The 20529-nt window shown below is 35.9% G+C and overlaps 2 protein-coding genes across 9 annotated transcripts; one reads left to right on the top strand and one right to left on the bottom strand.

Annotated features, from left to right (window-relative positions):
• Nucleotides 1-628: 628 nt before the first annotated feature.
• On the bottom strand, nt 629-6135 carry LOC100650764 (protein rolling stone). Of its 2 annotated transcripts, none has more exons than XM_003395678.4 (2): nt 6006-6135; nt 629-1649 (listed from the first exon to the last, which is right to left on the bottom strand). In XM_003395678.4, the coding sequence occupies exons 1-2, from the start codon at nt 6115-6117 to the stop codon at nt 790-792; spliced, it is 972 nt and encodes a 323-aa protein (XP_003395726.1). In that variant the 5' UTR covers nt 6118-6135; the 3' UTR covers nt 629-789. The 2 variants fall into 2 exon arrangements, with proteins under 2 accessions (XP_003395726.1, XP_012164251.1); XM_012308861.3 differs by lacking the exon at nt 6006-6135 and adding an exon at nt 2170-2567.
• A 13-nt stretch (nt 6136-6148) lies between these two features.
• On the top strand, nt 6149-20493 carry LOC100651076 (voltage-dependent calcium channel subunit alpha-2/delta-3). 7 transcript variants are annotated; one of them, XM_012308857.2, is made up of 15 exons: nt 6149-6285; nt 7692-7882; nt 8586-9094; nt 9546-9627; nt 11920-12182; nt 12841-13250; nt 13819-14138; nt 15126-15386; nt 15667-15795; nt 16365-16726; nt 17009-17213; nt 17698-18268; nt 18354-18712; nt 19244-19540; nt 19637-20493. In XM_012308857.2, exons 3-15 carry the CDS (start codon nt 9009-9011, stop codon nt 19928-19930), a joined length of 3639 nt encoding a protein of 1212 aa, XP_012164247.2. In that variant the 5' UTR covers nt 6149-6285; nt 7692-7882; nt 8586-9008; the 3' UTR covers nt 19931-20493. The 7 variants fall into 7 exon arrangements, with proteins under 7 accessions (XP_012164247.2, XP_003395729.2, XP_048261653.1 ...); XM_003395681.3 differs by lacking the exon at nt 15667-15795; XM_048405696.1 differs by lacking the exons at nt 19244-19540; nt 19637-20493 and adding an exon at nt 18934-19223.
• Nucleotides 20494-20529: the final 36 nt, after the last annotated feature.

Below are 20529 nucleotides of genomic sequence, written 5' to 3'. Positions count from 1 at the left end.
GAGTAGTTTACATGTTGTACACTTCATACATTGAGGATTTTTACTAATTGTATAACAATTCAATAATTTCAGCATTTAATAAACCAAGATATACCGAAATATCAATAAAAATAGAAAATTGGAATGTTTTTATAAAATTGGTATACAATACAATAATTAAAAAATAATTGGACAAAATATAAGCTGCACAAAATTAGATATGTACTTTAATACCTATAAACGCACTAGGTGCATGTATTAAAAATACCCTTAATGCATTATTTTTATTTTATTAAATATACATAATATATTTTCATAGCGCTAAAACTAATAGTTTAACTAACAAAATTATTGGCCGCAGTATATCTGACTTTATTTACTAAATTGACTTTCTATTAATTTTAAATTTTGCTTTTGTAACAGTTTTTAATCTTTGTAATGTATGGTATTTATTAAAGAAATAATTTGAAAAATACTATTTAGTAACGTTGCGATTATAAATATGATAATCGTGCACGTACACATGCGTATGTTTTTATGTATCACAATTCTGTTAATCAATTTATTGTCAATGTGATATAAACTTCATTGAATGAGGATGAGAGAAAGTCCTCTCTTCCTCCACATAGGCGCTAGTCGTAATTATTGATAGCTAAAAATAGAAAATTAACTTTTCTAAAGATAGGTATATCAATGCTTTAAACTATAGTTTCGAATGGTACAGAATTTCTAAAGATATTAAGACGAAATACAATTACATAATACTTCATTTTAGAATCGTGAAAAAATGTTGCCTATTATCACTAATTTTCAGACAATGTCGGCATGTTTCTCTACACTAGACATGTGTGTTTCCGCATACGGTCTTCCTAATTTCTTATCGATCTTCAGATACAATCGATCCTTCACTTTCTCTAGGAAACACATTAAGGAATGCAATATGGTTATAAATATACCTTCGCCTACGCATATCAATGAAGCTTGAACAGGTTTTTTCCAATCGAGGATTTTATAAATATAATGATAACCATTCTTGTCTACTCCTCCAGCGAAATAATATATTAGCGAAAACATGGTGTACAAAAACACTATGATTAAACACCACCAGAAGTTCCTTAACCTAAACGGAATGCTTGTAATACAAAAATCAATTATCATTAAAATACTGTTACATATGTGTAGCATAATGTTTAAAGGGTCCAAATAGTGAATCCTGGGATCGAATATGCTGCACCAATAGGTAATCGTAACTCCAAACGCGATACTAGTAGTTACGACGTAAAGGAACCAATAAACTCTGTCTATCAATCCCAGCATCAACGCGGAAGGATCAAAGTCTGATACTTTTTGCAATTTCCATCTTCTCAATACGAGAAAACCGCCAAGCAAGGCTTGACTAACACCCAATATTAAATCCCAGTTTGTTAAATAAATTGGCCACTTATCATATACTACCATAGGTTTGTAGCTACCAAATTCGAAAATCGAACACACGACTATACAAGCCCAGGCCATAAAGATTAACCAACGATAAAGTAGGTACCAGGTGGCTACATGTTTCTGACATTTTGGTTCGGACAAGAGTCGTGAATGTAGTGACTGATCCTTTTTGTAGAACCACTTCCTTGCTGCTTCTTGGCACCAGAGTTTATTTACCATTGTTCGACGACCTGCAAATAAATAATATTTATCACTAATGACGTAGGATATTCATAAAAAATGGTTACGTACAATGAAAGTAAAAAAATATGGTATATATTTGCTATGCAACTTTAAAGCCTAGAACGAATGCTGCTATGCAAGATAGATATTAGAAATTACGAAACATTAAAATTGGACTGCTACAATAATTTCTGCTGTCTGTGCATGATTGTTATATTACAGTAATTAGAATCCTGTTATTTGGATTTGAAATTACGAATAATTATCGTGTTATAGTACACATGCGTGTTTGCTCATTTCCGGCAAATTTCCCGCTCAAAACTTTTGAGCAGTTCAAAATCGACAATGACAATACAAGTGATTGATATACGAATTTTCATAAATTGGAAATAAAAAGATAAAAATCATAAAGGAAAATGATCGTAGTGTTGTGGAAATTCAATAGCAGGTGTTGTGTTGTGACAGAAACATATAAGGCAACTGCATAGTGTTGGTTTCGAAAATCGATGATATTAAAAAATAACTTACATGATGAACATTGTAGAAGTGAAAAAAGAAATCGTGTTGGGACTACCAAACTGCTGAATAGTGTTAATACCATCTTTTATGCGAAGCTTTTGTTAAAAGTCTGGTAAGTGAAATAATACCGTTGTCGTAAAATTGGTACGTAACATAACCTCTACTTGTGATTAAAGAATCGCCGTGGACGCAGCCATGTTGGTTCTATTCGAACAATTTTATCTTCACCGCGAAAAATAGCGTTTATTCAAGTATTACTAAATAATATTATTTTTTAACTTAAATAAAATATGTCAATTGGTCTAGCAGTGACTAAATGCAAGATTAAATAAAACTACAATGTCATAACAAATATCAATTATTCTCCTGTTTAGGTCGCAGGTGATCTGACAGATGCACGTAAAATCTAATTTTAAAATATTCTAATTCTAATTCAATTCTTTTTAAATTCATAATTGTTCATTCTTTATATTTAAATTAGTAATTATATAATGTATATGTACTATAAACATATCTATGTATTATATTTTGTATTAATTTTATCATAATTAAAAACAATTTCATACATTTATACAGTCTTTTCGTAAAAATTAGCACCGCAGCATAGATTTTAAGTTACTGCATTTGCTAGATACACCGCGACTGCTGAAGGAATTTCTACGAACGCGATCTCCACAAGGTTAAGTGCAAAAAAATATTGTAATTTACAAGTTTGTGTTGAGCAAAGTTGAATATTTAATAAGAATATACGCACAGGAAGTGAATCTAATTGGATAAATATTCCAATGTTTAAGTTTTGCGTTTCATATAAATTTATATTTCGACAAATATTTTAAAAAATTATATATGTTTCTCAGAAAGTAAACATATATGTGTATATATATATACATGCATATTTCTTCATATACTGTCAACATTTCAAACTAGAGAAATACAAAGCAAGACTACATAGATCAAGTGATATCTTAAACATTATATAATTTTTAATAATTGATGAAATAGTTAAATGTACCAGAGGTATAAATACATAGCATCATTTATAGGTTATAACAGCTTGAGCGATAGAAATAAAAGAAAAAAGTACGCCATGCCGCTCATTCGAAGGATTGAAGCGATTGAGGTGAGACAGCCGTGTAAAATTTTTAATGGCATTGTCCAGACACCGGCGCAGATGGGAGCTGTTTTGAAGTAATTAACCCTGTTAACCCAAGGCGCTGAGGTTCGCACGGACAGCGCTCTAAGCTCACGCACCGCGCATATGCACGTATATATATATAGATACGTAAGTCGTGACAGCACGGTCAATCGGCCAATACCAATTCTCTCTTAATTTATTACAATCTTCTATTATTATCATTATAGTCACACAACTACAAGTAAAAACTTTTCCTCAAGGATCAACATCCTTAGGAATTCACACTAATTGCGAAAAAATTACATCTACAATACAAGATTAATGAATGGAAAACCCGATAGTGGCGTGGAAAGACGAATTTTTTAATCACGTGTTACATTGAAATTCGATTAATCGATCGATTATCTCATTCAGGCAATTGATTACGTAGCCATAGTATGGCTTTGATGATAATTGAATAAATCCGTTGATAAATTTAAATTAACACATGACACCCACATGGATCGTTTTACTGAGGACCACAACTTTTCGTAATAATCATGGAAGAGACCTATCCCAACGATAGAAATTTAAAAAAGGTTGTAATCAAACATAAATTTTTTTAAGGCGCGAGGTATATCTGCTTGTGTATTAAATACATACAGAGCAAGTCGATAAGAAGTACTATCTAAAATAACTTGTTACCTATTGACGAAAAACGTTTTAAATGAATTATGTTGTATTTCGTGGTTTTATCTTGGTAGTATCGTGGTAGTATCTTACATTTTCTGAAAAGACCATGTATCAAGATGACTACGAATTTTTTAAATGTCACGTTGTAGTTTTTATAACATCAATCGATCCTACTGGATATTCTTTATAAAAAGGCATTAACTTATTTATAGCGCAAAATCATTAGTTTAGCAAATAGATATTTTTTGCAGATAATGACCAGCTGGGTCGACTAATATTTTAAAAAATATACGGTGCCATTTAAAAATATAATAGATAAAAATATGAGATATAAAAAAATGAAATTGCATCTATCCGATGAGTCTCTGAAAATGCAACATAATTCATTTAGAATGATATTCGATAAGAGTAGTAATTAACTAGTTATTTTATATCTTATGTACTTCTTATTGACTCATCCCGTATGTAGTACTAGTACTTACAAATTGTATAAGTAACACATTGAAGGAACTCCTCACTATTGAGTTAAGAACAAAACTGAAGCTCCTTTAATTCAAGCGAAGTCAAGTTCGATTTCTTGATATTGACATCTGACAAAATATTTCGTTATCACTGCGGCACTTTATGAAACCGATCTTATCAATATTGGTAACGATCTATGATATATGTACATATATGTGATATATATTACATTTTCAGATTAGACTTTTACAATTTAAAATCTTCAAAGAGATCAAACTCTAAAAAAAACAAATAACATATTTCGAGTAACAATAATTTTCTTTATATAGCGAAGCAAGAAGAAATTCTGTTTTAAAATGAAAGAAAAGAGAAGAATGTAAACAGATCACGAACCGAGTTGTTGACCAGGTACACGAAGAGGGAGGTAGACTTCAGCTGTTGAGGGCTATGACACGAACAACGTATTCTTCGATCAAGTCGATCCTCGACCACCATAGACACACAGTCTGCCTGCACGATAGAACGCCTGACCCGTCACTGACCAGTCTCCTGTCCAGTCTGGTCAAAACCCTATACCCATGAGTGAAATCAATCCAATCCGTACATTACCCTTTCCCTTCCTCCACCCTTTGTTAACTATGTATTTAAACCGCCCCTGGACGATCAGCTTCACTGCACACATTCACAGAACGTACCGTCTTTCGTTCAACTATCGCGGTTGATAGCTTTTATTTCGAGGACGTCCGTGGAATTGAATCCTTTCCACTTCATTATTTTGGCCAAATATACATAACTCGTGAATTACATAATTTCAAGTTAAATAATTAAAATTTTATATTCGAATCATCAATGAGATTCGTCAAAAGGTTTAGAACGTAATAACTATATATGCTTACCAGAGATTGAAGCACGTGTTATCTTTCATATACTCTTGCAAGTATGTATTATTTGTAAAACACTCATTTGTAACACTTTACTCGAGAAATTAAGGAAGAAGCGTCTTTCAGAGCATGCTGAAGAACATGTGAATTAGTATACAAGCTATAAACCCACTTAAAGCTCAGGTTCTTCTTCGGTAACTTACAAAAACAAAAGGAACGTGGATCTTGCGTAGACTGACGTCACGCGTAAAAGTTAGTAGATTTTATAGCTTTGGAATAACTGTACGCTGAGAAAAAGAACACAACTTATGTCTGTGCTTGTCATCTCTATCCTTCGATTACAAAATATTACATTTTTCAGATACTGATCCTTCACTCTAAACAATCTGATTCACATACATCTAATCGTCCTGTCATTATAATACCAGAAGAAGAATTATATTCACACGCATCACCGAACAACTGTAAACCTGCACAAGATCTTTGACTCATTTAATCCTCCAACTTTTCTTCTATGAATGATCAAGAAACACGCATAGACAGCACGTGTGAAAAATCTATAGCCGGTTGGAAAATCCATTACGTAGTAATGAAGATAACGCGAAGTCCTTACTATCGAATGAACGGCGCGACGTAAACGTAAGAAGGAAAAAGAAACCGGAAACAAAGGAAAGAACGAGGATAAATGTTCGCACCGCATAGCGTTGCGGGTGTCGGGATCCGCAGATGTTCCTTGATCCTGCCGTCGATGCAGGAAATCTTCTCCGGCACGCCATGGTCCTCTATTTCCTCGCACTCGGGAGGCATTTGAGTCCGGCCTCCTGTTCGACGTACGCCTGGCCCGTGACTGCCCGGCAACCGGCTCCGCGTGCTTCAAATCAATATCAATCGCTATGCACCAGCTGTTCCCCCCGTGGTATACGGCACTGTGTTCCTTGCGACCACCTTTTCGACACGTTCTGATAATAATTGCCGGTGAGTTTCCTCCTTTTTATGAACGACTTACTATGTATTTATGGTGAACGTACCTTTGCCTAGTGCTCCCCGGATCCTTTCTCATAAAAACACATTGATGTTGATGGAATGGAATTTTTTTTAATAATGAGTTTTTTAGAATAACTATTTTAGTATTTGCTAACTAAATATTTAAGCAAGGTTTGCTAAAAAAGACTAAAAAATATGTACTTAAAAATATCACAAGTGTAAATCCATTTTCATGTCTGAAATATATTTTATGTGCATATTAATGTGATATTTGAATATGATATTAAGTAAAAATGAATATCTATTTATGAATATATGATATATGAGTATTAAAATCGACAAAAAGATAGAAGGTCGAGTGAAGAGATAAAAAATTCATCAAAAATTTAAATAGTAAGAATCAATGGATAATTAGTTCGTAGAAAAATTAACTGTGCAAGTTTTCCGGTAAATATCGATCGAATAAACAAATAGTTAATACGCTAATTGCTCGTTAGCCAGCTTATGTTGCTTTTAAATACTCATATTATTGTTATTTTAGTGAAAATGGCATTGTATTATGTAAGGGTTGCTGAGATGTCAATCGGCTCTATTGCGAAACCCTATGTGAAAATTAGTTAATAAAAGATGATAACTTTATTAACGCTAAAGAAGGAGATATTACTTTAATTGTACAATAATCATCTAAAAACACGCCACGCTTTGGAACTTTATTAATTTCGTTCGAACACATGGTCTTCTATACGTCCAGAAGTACTTACATGGTTGCTCTGAAACGAACGCGATTGACTCGTAATGTCACGCGTTGCCTCATTCATTATAAGGAAGATTTCTCTAATTCTTTGAATGGGTTACGTCTTCCTTGTTAGTAGATATGCTTTCTCACTGTTTACAAGAATTATGGAAGTATAATATTTTATTGCGTTCATTATAAAGATAACTTTCCATGCCTAAAACTTGTTAACACAGGTAAATATATTAGTTTATCTCTCCTGCAAGAAAAAAAGCGCCGTGTGGTCAAGGTTTTACGCAAACGCAATCGTGTGGTTCGCATCGTCGTTTTGGACGTTTACGAGGGATACCGAATTAGGGCTGCGGTTGGTTTCCCGAGGTCGAATCGGTTTGTTGATTTCAACGTAGATCGTGAACCGAGCAGTATGCAGTATTTCGAAGAATTGATCGATGATACGGCTCACTTTACAAATCGCTCTGTACAAACTTTATATATACAAGTCATCTATCTTATCATTTCATTATATGTATACCTCGAAGATTCTAAATAAAAGGAATTTGGAACTGAGGATATTCAAAGTAAAGAGTTAATATAAAAGAATGTAAAGTGGTAAAGTAAACGAGCGAGTGAAAGTTTTCCTAAAGTTCTTATTTAAACCGTACAGGATGGTCTACTAGGAAAAGAAGGTTGACCAAGCTGTGAGGTGATTGGTCGGCTGGAATCACCAGACTTTCGAGCACATACACAATATTCTACCGCACAACCACCGTTCAGTGGTTGCGTGTGATAAGGTATTGAATAGTCTCAGCAAGCAGCAACGATGCAGCAATTTTGCTGATTGCAAACACGTACGCGGTAGGTAGTCTTTTGAAACTTGTTAAGCGTATGACGTGGTCTTGATTCTACCTTAAATGATTGCACGCCACCGACCGGGCGTTCATTAGTGGATCGGCTACTAGATGATGATGGAGCAGTCAAGTGTGCGTGTTTTCGGCGTTATGCAACTATGGAATAGTGCGTTAAAGCATTGTCAAATTACGGTAGATGCTTCGACGCTCCACATCGCTTATTTATGCTGTTATATGTGAATTTCACTCTTCCCAGTTAAAAATTCTGATGAATTTGAGAAAATGAAAACGACACTCGGATTCTCCACAAGAATGTAACTCCTATACGTCTATGCATTTTTTGTATGGTTACAGAGATCTCCGGTTACCCGTGTATGCGTACGTAAGCGGTTTACGCGTATCATTAGTTACCGGTAGTAAGACGTTTTATTCGATTAATACCGTGTTTGAGGATTGGTAGGCGCTTCCTCAAACACGAAGACTTTCTTTTAATTGTATTAGTAGAATCTAATATGCTTGTAATTTACTTGAAAGTAAAATTAATCTGCCGTTTAAATTATAGTTTTATTATATTCATTGTTACATTATATATAGAACAATCGAGTATACAGGATGTTCCAATAAAACGTAAGCTGTGTGAAACTTTGAATGGAACACCCTGTATATAAAATCCTAAATAAAAGCAATTGATAAAATTATCAAATTTTCAGGATTTAATGGATTATGCTGATGAAATATTTCGAACACATGGCCAATAAAAAGGATTTCCTACGGCTGATTAATACTCACACACATGTAGAACAAGTATTTGGAAGCGCAGTCATGATCCTAACTGAGAGCTACAATTTTATAAATATACGGGACCACGCGAAGGAAACAACGTGGTGGAAGACCGAGTTTTGTGATTCGTTGGATTACGAGACGACGCACCGTTCGTGTACCAAAAATAAGCGAGACATCTTGCCTTCGCCGGTCTCTCGAGATTCAGAAGACTTGAAAATACTAAGATAGAGGCAAACGTGCAGCCACCGATACAGATTCACAAGGTATAGAAAACAGAACGGAATGATGGGTTTGCGATACCTCTTCTGCGGTTAAATCGTGGTGTAACGTGAATCTCCATCTCTCGAACAATGCGACAGAGATTCAATATCCGTTGGATTATTCTCACCATTTGCTTCCTACTATGCACCGGTTGCTTGGCTAAAGACGGGTATATGTAAGTAATGTTAATATCTATTATTCTTTCTAGATCAGCAACGGCATTATTTTGAACAAAAAATATACATATAAATAGTAAAATGATTAATGGATACGATCACGTTAACTGTTTCTGATCTTTTTGGAATGGCTTATACCGTATATCGTATATCGAAATTGACAGGGATTAGACATTGATTTTACCTGTATTATTTTTTAGTTTGACAGATCGTCATCAATTTCCGTTATTTCTATTAAATATCAAAATATAAATATAAATTTAAAATCAATATTATTTTATGGTAATTCAAGGAGAAATACTTTCTTCGTTCTTTAAATATCGTTAAACAATAACTGTTATTCTAACATGTGTATAGATTTGATGACAATAGATGTTCTATAATCTGTTTAATTATTCATTTAATGGAACAGAAATTGAGGAGTACATTCATTATTTTATCGCTTTACAGAGTCACGCGATGGGCAGAGACCTTGGGCGACGAATTATGGGAACTTGCAGAAAAGGTGGCGCGACCCGAAGAGTTATTAAGCGTAAGTTTGATCTTCATTCGTGCATGCATCTATGTCCATACATAAGTTACACGCGATCGCGTGTTTCTCTCTTTCTCTGTCTGCCCATCAGTATCGGTTGATTCGTGTAACTATTTTTGTCACGCCCCCGTACATGATTATCGTCATTTAACAGAGGTAGAAGACTTAACGGATAGAGAAGAAGAAAATAGTAAAAGAGAATGACCGACACAAAACACAAGGGAAACAAAGTTATTACTAATGTAAAAAATAATCAACACGGAAAAGAAGAAAATTAGGCACAAGAGAGAGAGAGACAAAAAGAAAAGAAAATATTTGATGAAAAAGAAGGCTCTAGTATAATATCAGGGCTGCAAAACATTCGGCTAGAATTATACTTTTTAGAGATTTTTCGGCCAAAGCCGAAATGAGTCAATCGCCTGAAATGACTTTTCACGGAAATAAGTCGTAACAAATCTCGGTCGACTTGTTGATGTATGACGACTTCGTGGATCTTGACGATATTCTTTTCAAACTTTGATGCGCTTAATCCACCGTGTGACTTATTCTGTATGCATTTGAACCATGAGTATTGGTATAGATTTAGATTATTTAGATTTGGCCCATCTAGGCTGTGATCATATGGAGAGCAGTAAACACAAAATTTATATTTGGAGTATTAGTATTGGCTGTGCCACCGTGTGTATTACCGCTTACCGCTCTGCATGATCATCGCCTTGCACGAATTTCTACAGTTAAGATCTTTAACAGCTAAATGTTGGTAAAATCGAATTTTCAAAATCATTCATTTCCATGAATGGCAACTGTCATCTTCCGGTTTAGCAACCTAAATACTCCCGAAAAGTCACATTCAGATAAAAAATTTTGCAGTCCGGATACTATACTTTATCTAAGAAGAGAAAGTGGAAAAATACATAAATGCATTACTCGTCTATGATAAGTGGTAACGAAGATACAATGTATCGACCTACGATAAACTAAATCGCCAAACTCTTGCGCTGGTTACTTGGCCGTTAATAACTTAGTTGGTAATTTTGGTTTATAGAAAGATAATTCATTGATTCAATAAATTACCCGTTATCTATATATAGCTTAGATGGCCCTGAAAAAGCAACTGAAATTATGTTACGCAAATTGAAAGTACTTGTGATCTGCGTAAGGGAAGTGTTCTACGCTTTGAAGCGCGATCTCCGTGCATAGATGCCGCCTGCGATACGTTTTGAACAATGAATAGATTGTATCTGCTGAAGCCTATTTATTAAACAACGTAAAATACTAATGTACGAGTTGATGACGGGAAAACATAACTCTATGAAAGCTGCTAAAAGTTAATGTCTCGTTAAACAAGACGTCTTTTAAAGAAAAAAACAATTTTACATTTATGATTAATATTTTTTCAATAAGAAATCTAGACGGTCTTTGCAACAAATATTTTGTTATGAAAACCAATATAATTTTATCTTTATTTTGTACTGAACTAAACTTCAGGTGTTATGATAATTCACGATAATGCAGTGACATTGCATTCTCGTCAGATGGTTCATGGCTGTCATTATTAATAAAACTAAGCCAGGATTTGTAATACAATAGGCTATATCCAAAGTGGATCGCAGGAGGTTCGCTATAATAACCGTACATATTTTACAAGGATATGACTAAAATTGGTCGATAGAAAAGAAACTGGTTTACGCTGTTTATCGATCATTGTTGTCCTTTTATCAAGAACGAAGCATAACCATGCGAAAAATGCAGTCATTACTATAAATGAGTCGGGTAAAAGTGAAAAATGACCATGAAGCAGTTGACATTCGTAAAGCCTTGTACTCTAATGTTTTTGTAAATCGTCCGTAACATTTAGAATTCGGTCAGAACTGAACATATATGTAGTATGAAAATTCAGTTTTATAATTAAAGATTTCCAATTTTCAATTGTACCACTTGTACATAGCACTTCGTAATTGCAAGGAGTAAATCGATGCATATACTATTATTATACGTATACATACATACATTACCATAGCGATGTATTATAAAAATATTATTATTTAACCGTAAAGTTTCTCCCTCTTCTTTCCTAAAAACTTTGTTTCGATGCGAAGGAATGAACGACCAGGTTCATTACGTATTGTTCAAAAGAACAATACGATGAGACACGGGCGCGTACGAGTAAAAAAAAGGCCGCGGTTTCGGCGCAAGAAATTAATAGTAGCATGGCGTGACGAGAGGGAAAAAGCGGTAGAATCCAGGTCGAAGGGGAGGCAAGGTATAACCGTAGTCCCGAATGAATTGCAGAAATACAAAGCGATGAACACGCGAGTGGAAAATAAGTCCGGGGAGGAGTTGGTGAACATAATCAGCGAGAACGTCGGTAGGATGCTCCGAAGGAAGATGGACGCGGTGACCTGCATCCGGATGGCGGCTGAGGAACACGCAGAAAACTGGGAGAACGACGAGGAGGAGGGAAATTTCACTTACGTGTCCGGAAAATATAGTCCAGTGAACGCGGAGTTACCAAAGGTTCCATCGAATATGGAAAAAAACATCGATGCTTACAGGTTCATAGGAGATTGTTTTTATGCGATTTAGATTTCTTCTTTCTATAACTAAAGACAGCAAATATCTATCTACCTTCAATTTTCCATTATACGTATACTGTATATCTGAATTCAAATTCTCATTCTCAATTATTCGATGAAATATAGTTATTTAAAAATTATTAGTCAAGCTGTAAATGATTAGAGACGAATCGGCAAGTCGATTTTTCTGTGAAGGTATATCTATATTGTTTGATGATTACTGATTATTTGAGATGAAAAATATTGTTCATGGAACGAATACAGTTATAGTACGTAGTGGTATATATGTGATAGTACATAATTCGTGCGTAATATCGAAGCATTGTGAGTAGTGGTACCGAATGGAATTAGGCTGAGAAGCTTGAAACGTCTTCGGCATCGATTCGTAGGTGAATGTCTGAACCACGAATTGGGTCTAGCATTCTGTCTTGGTCTGAATAGTTTGACGGTCGAAGAAATTGATAGCATTTGTTTGAAACATGAAAATCAAATGAGATGAAATTCGAACAAGTTTTAAGTTACAAAATATATTCGATACATTCATAATCCTCTCATTTCTCTATAAATAAATTTCTCTCTCAAAAATAATTGATTCCGTATTACAAAACGTAAATGTGATTGTTAAAAATATTTACAGAAAAATGCTGCTAACGGCCGACTCACACTTTTACAATATACCAGTAAATACAAGCTTTTCGTCAGTGCATATACCTACAAACGTGTACGACATGTCACCAGCGGTGATCGAGGATATAAAGAAAACCGAGATCCTCGACAATATCTTCCAACAAAACTACGAGTCAGATCCGGCTTTGTCTTGGCAATATTTCGGCTCTGTCACGGGAATGTTGAGGCAATATCCTGCCATGCAGTGGAAAATGGATCCTACGCAGGAGAACGAAGGAGGAGAGGAAGAAGATGAAGAAAAGCCTGACATTTATGATTGCAGAGTACGTAGCTGGTTCATTGAGGCAGCGACTTGTAGCAAGGACATGGTAATACTGATGGATACCAGCGGCAGCATGACGGGCATGGGAAAGACTATTGGTGAATGAAATATTAGTATTTCAACCTTTTAATTGTAGGGTGGAGTTAAGTTAACTTAAATGAGAAATAATTTCCATGAGAATATCCTTTGTAATAGTAAGATATGACAGAACTACGTTAACTTTGATTCAGTTTTAACATTTTTTAAGAAACTGTTTAGTTTCCGTTCAATTTATGACTCTACATATCTCTACGTACTCGTATATGTATTTTATGCGTTAATAAAATTTGAAACTTATAACGGTCTGACGCGACCACGGAAAATGTCCTAGAATCAAAATTAGAACGCATTTGTGGTTGCTCCGTGTAAACTATGTAATGCATGTTTGGAATGCACCGCAAATCTGAGGTTACACGTGCAGTATTTAGTGACGATAGAGTATATTGACGCAATCGTATCGCATAAATCTTCGCAAAGATTAGGTAATCTTTTCATTCTTGGTATAGTATAACCACATAAAAACAATTATTTTAATGATGTGAAAACTAATATTAGTCCAATTTCCTTTCCTTCCTAGGTGAAATATTCAAGATACTTATCTCCATTCTTTCATAAATGTTTTTTCAGCAAGGACAACAGTGAACGCAATATTGGATACTCTTTCAAATAATGATTTCGTGACTGTATTGAGCTATACAAACGTGACATACGATGTGGTGCCCTGCTTCAAAGACATGCTAATCCAGGCTACTCCAGAAAATGTGTACACTTTCAAGAATGCTATAGCAAATGTTAAAACAGAAGGACTCGCTAATCTAACAGAAGCATTCACTAGAGCTTTCAACCTACTAAGCACATACAGAGAAACACGCGGGTGTGGTGCAGACACATCGTGCAACCAGTTAATCATGCTTGTCACGGATGGCGTTCCTGGAAATCTGACAGAAGTAAACCAATATCTCATAAAAAATTACGTTATTTATCTAAGCTGCTAATTATCTCCTGGTCTTTTTCTCTTAAAACTGTAGATCTTTTCTGGAGCACATTTAGTAAGAAAAAAGCGATTTTATCTGAAGAGATAATTGGAAAAATAACAATAATGGAGACAATTTTCTAGGGGATCTACATGTACATACATACATATATATATAATCCAACCATTTTTCTATACATCTATCTGAATGCTATTATTCATAATGTAGAGAAAATCCCTTTAATTAATTGCTCTATCATAGAAATACGGAGTTCGCTTCTGTCTACAGACCATTTAACCTCCCACTTGTGCTTATTGTAATTCGCTCTGGTTGAGCTACGTTTCCACAAGAATTATATTATCAAGCGTAAGAACACGCTATGTTGTCGCGAAACCGCACTAAATTTAAGTAGGTCCGGTGAGCGCGATTTCCATTGGAGAAAAAGGTCGCGTTTTCAGCTGTATCCTCGACGAGTAGCTCTTCAGTTTTATGAGATCCCACTCGAATCGACGAGAATCATAGCGATCTCTGTCTTTCTATCTGTAGCTCTCTTTCTTTTCCGCTCCTTTCATCTTTCTCCGATCTTCTTCTCTTTCCTTCATCTTTTCTCCTTCTTACCATCATTTCCTCGTACTCTTTCCCTCTTTTCACGCTACTCCGTCGGTCTCTCACAATTTTCTCTCCTTCTTACTCAGTATCTACGTATATACCGATGCTTTTCACGCGACAGTGGTCGCATTTCCTTATCACTCTTTCTAGCGCTTAGAAAACGCATCATCAACGATAACGCCGCGGCACAGTTGCACCACGATTACGCGAAACTTTATGGCTATGAATATGCTGCCCCGAACGACCTTCTTATACTCTATTTCTTTTTACTATCTATTCGAACTAACTTTATTTTTGTTATTTTTATCAAGTAACATTCGAAAGGATATGATCTATATGAATTTTATTTAGGTATTCAGAACATGGAACTGGCGAGATAATGACACACACATTCCTGTACGAGTATTCACATATCTTTTGGGAAAAGAAGTTACCAAAGTTCGAGAAATTCAATGGATGGCTTGTCTAAATCGCGGCTACTATACGCATGTTCACACACTAGAAGAAGTTCGGGAACAAGTGTTGAAATACATCCCCGTGGTCGCACGACCTATGGTTCTTCAGGATGTGGTGCATCCTGTCGTTTGGACCCATGCTTATGCGGACATTACGGTGAGATAATCACTTTATACAGATAACTAATAATTGTATAATGTATAATCACGTTATAATTTTTAATCTTTGTCGTGTAAACAATTGATCTATAATTAATTCATAATCAAAATTACCCGACTATTAGATCATTTTAGGTGTTCGAAGAAAGTAAAACGTTTGACTATGTTAACAATCTGTACACATCGAAAAGCATCTATGGCACTGTTTCCTCTTTGACCATTTCACTTTGTACATAGTGTCCCCAATTCTGTAAATTTTCTGATTCACCTTCCGTTAGAATCCAGCACTCGCCACTTGGTTGTGGCTGGTGATGCAGCACAAGGAGCAACAATCACGGCTTCAGAAACTTCTGAAAGGAAAACGTCTGGGCGTTCGAATAAATGAGGACGATACCTACATACAGAAGGTTCAGAGCAAGCAACAATCATCCCTGTAGCTTTAAAGCTGCCTTATCGTGCTCGATGCGCTCTTTCCCTTGGCATTTAGTTGAATGTAGAAATAGTAGTACACCCAGCAGATAAATTTAGGCGAATCCTGCATATAATTATCATTAGCCAGGCACTTTTATTTTAATTTCCATTCGCGTTTAATTTTGCTCCCCTGTATCCCGAAAATTAATCCCATTGTAAAATGCGATTTTTTATTGACCTATTGTTAAAGCGTTTTGAATGGAAATAAAGTTTAGTATTTTCTTTGCATGCAATACTTTTGTTAGGAAATGTAAGTCGTAAAATATTAGTTAATGGCAAACAAGACTGCACAGCATCTATAAAATGTTTAATAGTTCTTTAGATTTTATAGCACAACCTCAAACGTTATCATTTTTTTTTATATATACAAGTGTGATTTTTTTACACTGATTGAATCATAGAATAACACGAAATAGAATATAGTATACACGTAGAGGGAAAAACAAATTAAATCTATACCTGTGAGTTTACAAACTTACAAATAATTAAATTGTACATCTAACAGCTCCACAAGAGTGAGGACGTTCGACAGGATGCATCTCTATTGAACACAACAGCTTGGCAGGAGTACAGGCTCCTTACATCCGTCAGTACGCCAGTGTTCGACCGTAAAGGGAATCGCAACAATCGGACAAGAATAGCGAATTTACTAGGTGTGGCCGGTACGGATGTACCAATTGACGACATTCGAAAGCTTACATTGCCATACAAGCTGGGCGTGAATGGATATGCTTTCATCGTCTCCAACAACGGATATGTGATACTGCACCCAGATTTGAGGCCCGTTTACAAAGGCACATTAAAGCGGAATTACAACAGCATAGATCTCACGGAAGTGGAGATCTTGGACGATGGCCGTGGTCCAAGGTAGTTTCCTTTATTTTTTGGATTTACATTTACAAAAATATAGTACGTCTGAAACATATATGATATGTTTGTTTGTATAGCGTGAAATTTAATAAAGTTCTAAATTTTACTCTCATTCTTTCCTAAAGAATAAAAAAGTAAAAGATATAATAATCTATTCTAAAAGCTTGGTCATGATAAATCTCCGAAGTATAGCGGTTCCTGAAAGAGGAAGATATTGCTTTCGTACCACGCGGCAGACCTTAGAGGTTTAAGAAGAGTTTTTATTAAAAACGGGTACAGGAACCCCGGGCCAGAGGTGCTGGAACTACGAGCCGCGTTGGTGGACCACAAAAAAGGCAGCTTAAAAGGAGTACCCGTGAAATTGCATTACGACGACAACCGTCGTGTGTCTCTCGAAAGACGTGACTACTTCTTCGCGCCTCTCCCTGGAACGCCCTTTGGCCTTGCGGTCGCTATACCCAACTATGGCACAACTTGGATCAAGGTAATCCTTTCAGGATATCGTGTGTACACACGCATTGCTAGAAGTTTACGGAATCCCGGAGTATCTCGGCTAGTTCCGGTGAACCCGATGCCACAAACTCGGACTCGCGTTCTCGAGATTGTGGAGCGCATAAACTTTGAAACCTAGAGCAAGCTTAGATGGTAAACAGCAACCATCTGCGGAAACCTCCTAATGGTCGATCGAGCGCGGAAAATTCCTTGCAATTAATGTAACTTTAAGGTGAAGCTCGAAACTTATGGTTTAACAATCAATAGTAAAAATAACGGAAACGGCAACATATATTTTTCGCTGTTTTTAAAAACGTTTAAAGATACATTCGATTTTGAAAAAATAATAGTTTACTTTGTTGAATAATAGCTTTCTCTTTTTCAACATATTACTGGTTATCCTTAATTTCATCCTAAATTATCATTTTCATAAAAAAAATTTCCTAAATTAAAAATTTTATCACATATTGTTCAAGGTTGGAGACGAAATCCGGAGGAACCAGAACTTGAAGGTGAATATCTCCGACTTCTTTATGGGCAACAACTGGCGAGTACACCCCGGTTGGGTATACTGTCGCTTTCACTATTTAGAGGGTCACGAATTCAACAGTCCCGAACAAGAGTTGAGACACTTCCTGGACCTGTTAAATAAGCCTGGCTGGCGTTGGTCTGAACAGTACGAAAATGAAACTGACGATGTTCCTAACTGTGGTAGACGGACTTTGTCACAGGATGATTATTATTGTAACAAGGAATTGATGCAGCTGTTAGTTTTCGATGCAAAAGCAACGAATGCCAGCTTCAATAGCGATTTTGTATTGGACGATCCCCGAGCGCGACAGTTAGCAGAAGATTATGGAATTTTTTTAAGATTCGTCGCCACTCAGAGTGGTTTAACTAGATGGCATCATTTAGATACAAACAAATTACCCGAAGACGATGATGGCATTGTTTTTGGTGATCTTCACAGGAGAGCTGTAAACGAACCTTGGTATAAAGGTGCCATTTTCCAGAATATTTTAGATCCTAACAGCATATCTCTGTCAGGTGATTGGAAAGATCATTTCTTAATAAAATTGCTTATTTATTTTCTTAACGTTTAAATATCTATTTATCTTTTAAATTGTTTCAGTTCCTTGGGAAGCAGGAGTAAATGCTACAGTAACAGCTTCGATTGGAATATTCCCTAAAGACGACCGCAAAACTGCACCAGCAGCAGTGATCGGTTTTCAAATGCCAATGAAGCATCTTTATAAGAGATTTATTAACCTAACTTCCGGCCAAACAAACTCAACCTTGATAAACTGCCGCAATTTATGGATAGATTGTTACTTGCTCGATCAGAATGGCTTTATCGTGATATCAGAAGCGCACAACGACACCGGTCAGTTCATGGGGACACAGGAGGGTGCAGTGATGAATTCCATGGTCGGCCAGGGTCTCTATAATCCTGTCGATATTTACGATTATCAAGCCTGGTGTGAGGAAGTTGTAAGTACTTGAACTTATAGTATATTCTAGTAACCGAAACAATCATACCTTTTCTTCGTTTCTGCTTTTATAAATTGTCATGTAACGATTAATTTCCATATGTAACGACAAGATTTTTCCGTAGTAAGACCTGGACAAATCTTATTTCCTTTCCATTTTTACCTTTTTCTCCTACCCTACTATAACCAGCATTCACAATCGTATAACATATAAACTTCAAGTTTTCAAGTTCCATCACCGAGCGAGAGTTTGTTAAAAGCTCTGTATTTCGAGAAGCATGCGAGTGTAAGGTAAAGTTTCGAAAAGAAGCCCAAGAAACAAGTAAAACAAATAATCGAAAAGTTCCTGGAAACTGTACGATTCCGTCCGCTCTTTGGCGACATATTTCTAATTCGTACCAAGTTCCACCGAAGAAAAAGTTCTCTCGCCGAGCGAAAGATAGCCGTAACTTGTCGTGGAACGTTTCGCAAACAAAATGAGAAACTTGGCCGAGATAAAAACAATCTCACGGGAACAAAACCGTATCCACAGCGCATCAGCGGTGCGGCCACCTCTCTGACGGACCCACTGATGTACATCTGGAAACTGTTGCTCTGGTTTCTGTTACGTGTGACGTGGTTCACGACCCAGTTCGTGAACTTGCCAGTCGGCTACGCCAAAGTCCATTTCGATGAAGACGCCCCGGACCCGCCGCCCCCGCCGCGCCCTTGTCTCTATCATTATCCTTGCGACCAGAAAAGGGTACTTTATATGATGAACAACACGATCGCTGGCCAGGGCATCACGAATCATTCGGATTATTGCTCAAGGCCGTTCTATGCTCGTAGGGTCAGTATCTTTCATTTTACCCTCGAGTAGTATATACTTTAGCCATAAATTAATTTAAAACATGAAAAAAGAAAACACGAATGATATGATTTGCAGGTCCCGCATACAAATTTATTATTGGTGGTCGTCGATGCTATGTATCCAACCTGTTACAAGAGATTAGAGGTAACGCCGGTGACAATTTCTCCGCTTGAATACGCGAATGGCTCGGAAAGCGCGCCTTGTCATAAAATTCCACTAAACGACCTTAAAAGGAGGCGTCTTGAAGGCTGCTTCACGGAGCATCCATTGGAGTATGAGATCGAGGACTGTGGAGGGGCATCACAATTGACTGTATCTTTGCTATTATTTTCTACCGTTGTAGCTAAAATCTTATATACGTTTATATAATTGTTTAAAACAAGAAGATTATGGATTCGTTTAACGATATTGATTGCCTTGAGTGCGATGCGAATTACAGTATATAAATGATATGATAATAATAACGTTGATATTTATTGCGTCAAACCTTATCTTTTTGCAAAAAAAAAAAATAAAATTAAAAATTGAAACATGATTAAGATGAATTAATCTTATTAAAAGAAACGTAAGATTGATGATTACTGCAACTTCGATAGCTATTCAGATTAGAAATATTTAGCTTGATGTTTTGTAAAGCAGACTATGTTCTTTTTTTGTGGACCAAAGACATCGAAGAACGAATCGATCGTAGCGAAGAAAAGAGAACATAAAGTCTGGCGAAATATCTCCCTATCCATGCAAGATACGATTTTCTGTTGGCGTCGGAATGTCTGTTGATAGGGTGAAAGGAGCTTGCCCCAGAAAATGTTTTGTTCCCTTCTCCACTCGGATATTCAGATCATAACTCCTTCACCAGCTTAATTGTAATTTTTTATTCCATTTTCTTGTATCGAATAAAATTATACTCGTTAAAAATGGCTAATCAAAGTTAATCAGTTTCTTTTTCAATCTTTTTTTTCCTATGTAGG

The sequence above is a fragment of the Bombus terrestris genome, chromosome 5 (assembly GCF_910591885.1).
Source record: "Bombus terrestris chromosome 5, iyBomTerr1.2, whole genome shotgun sequence".
Taxonomy (NCBI): Eukaryota; Metazoa; Arthropoda; class Insecta; order Hymenoptera; family Apidae; genus Bombus; species Bombus terrestris.
The sequence above is the reverse complement of the archived record's forward strand: the minus strand, read 5'-3'. Positions and strand labels throughout refer to the sequence as shown.

What these genes read in the sequence shown, in the direction of transcription:
- LOC100651076 (XM_012308857.2), top strand. Translation starts at nt 9,009, where the DNA reads ATGCGACAGAGATTCAATATCCGTTGGATTATTCTCACCATTTGCTTC. An exon ending in GACCCGAAGAGTTATTAAGC is followed by an intron (nt 9,628 to 11,919) that starts GTAAGTTTGATC and finishes AATGAATTGCAG; the next exon opens with AAATACAAAGCGATGAACAC. An exon ending in GACGATGGCCGTGGTCCAAG is followed by an intron (nt 16,727 to 17,008) that starts GTAGTTTCCTTT and finishes AAACGGGTACAG; the next exon opens with GAACCCCGGGCCAGAGGTGC.
- LOC100650764 (XM_003395678.4), bottom strand. Translation starts at nt 6,117, where the DNA reads ATGCCTCCCGAGTGCGAGGAAATAGAGGACCATGGCGTGCCGGAGAAG. An exon ending in GACACCCGCAACGCTATGCG is followed by an intron (nt 1,650 to 6,005) that starts GTGCGAACATTT and finishes ATTTATTTGCAG; the next exon opens with GTCGTCGAACAATGGTAAAT.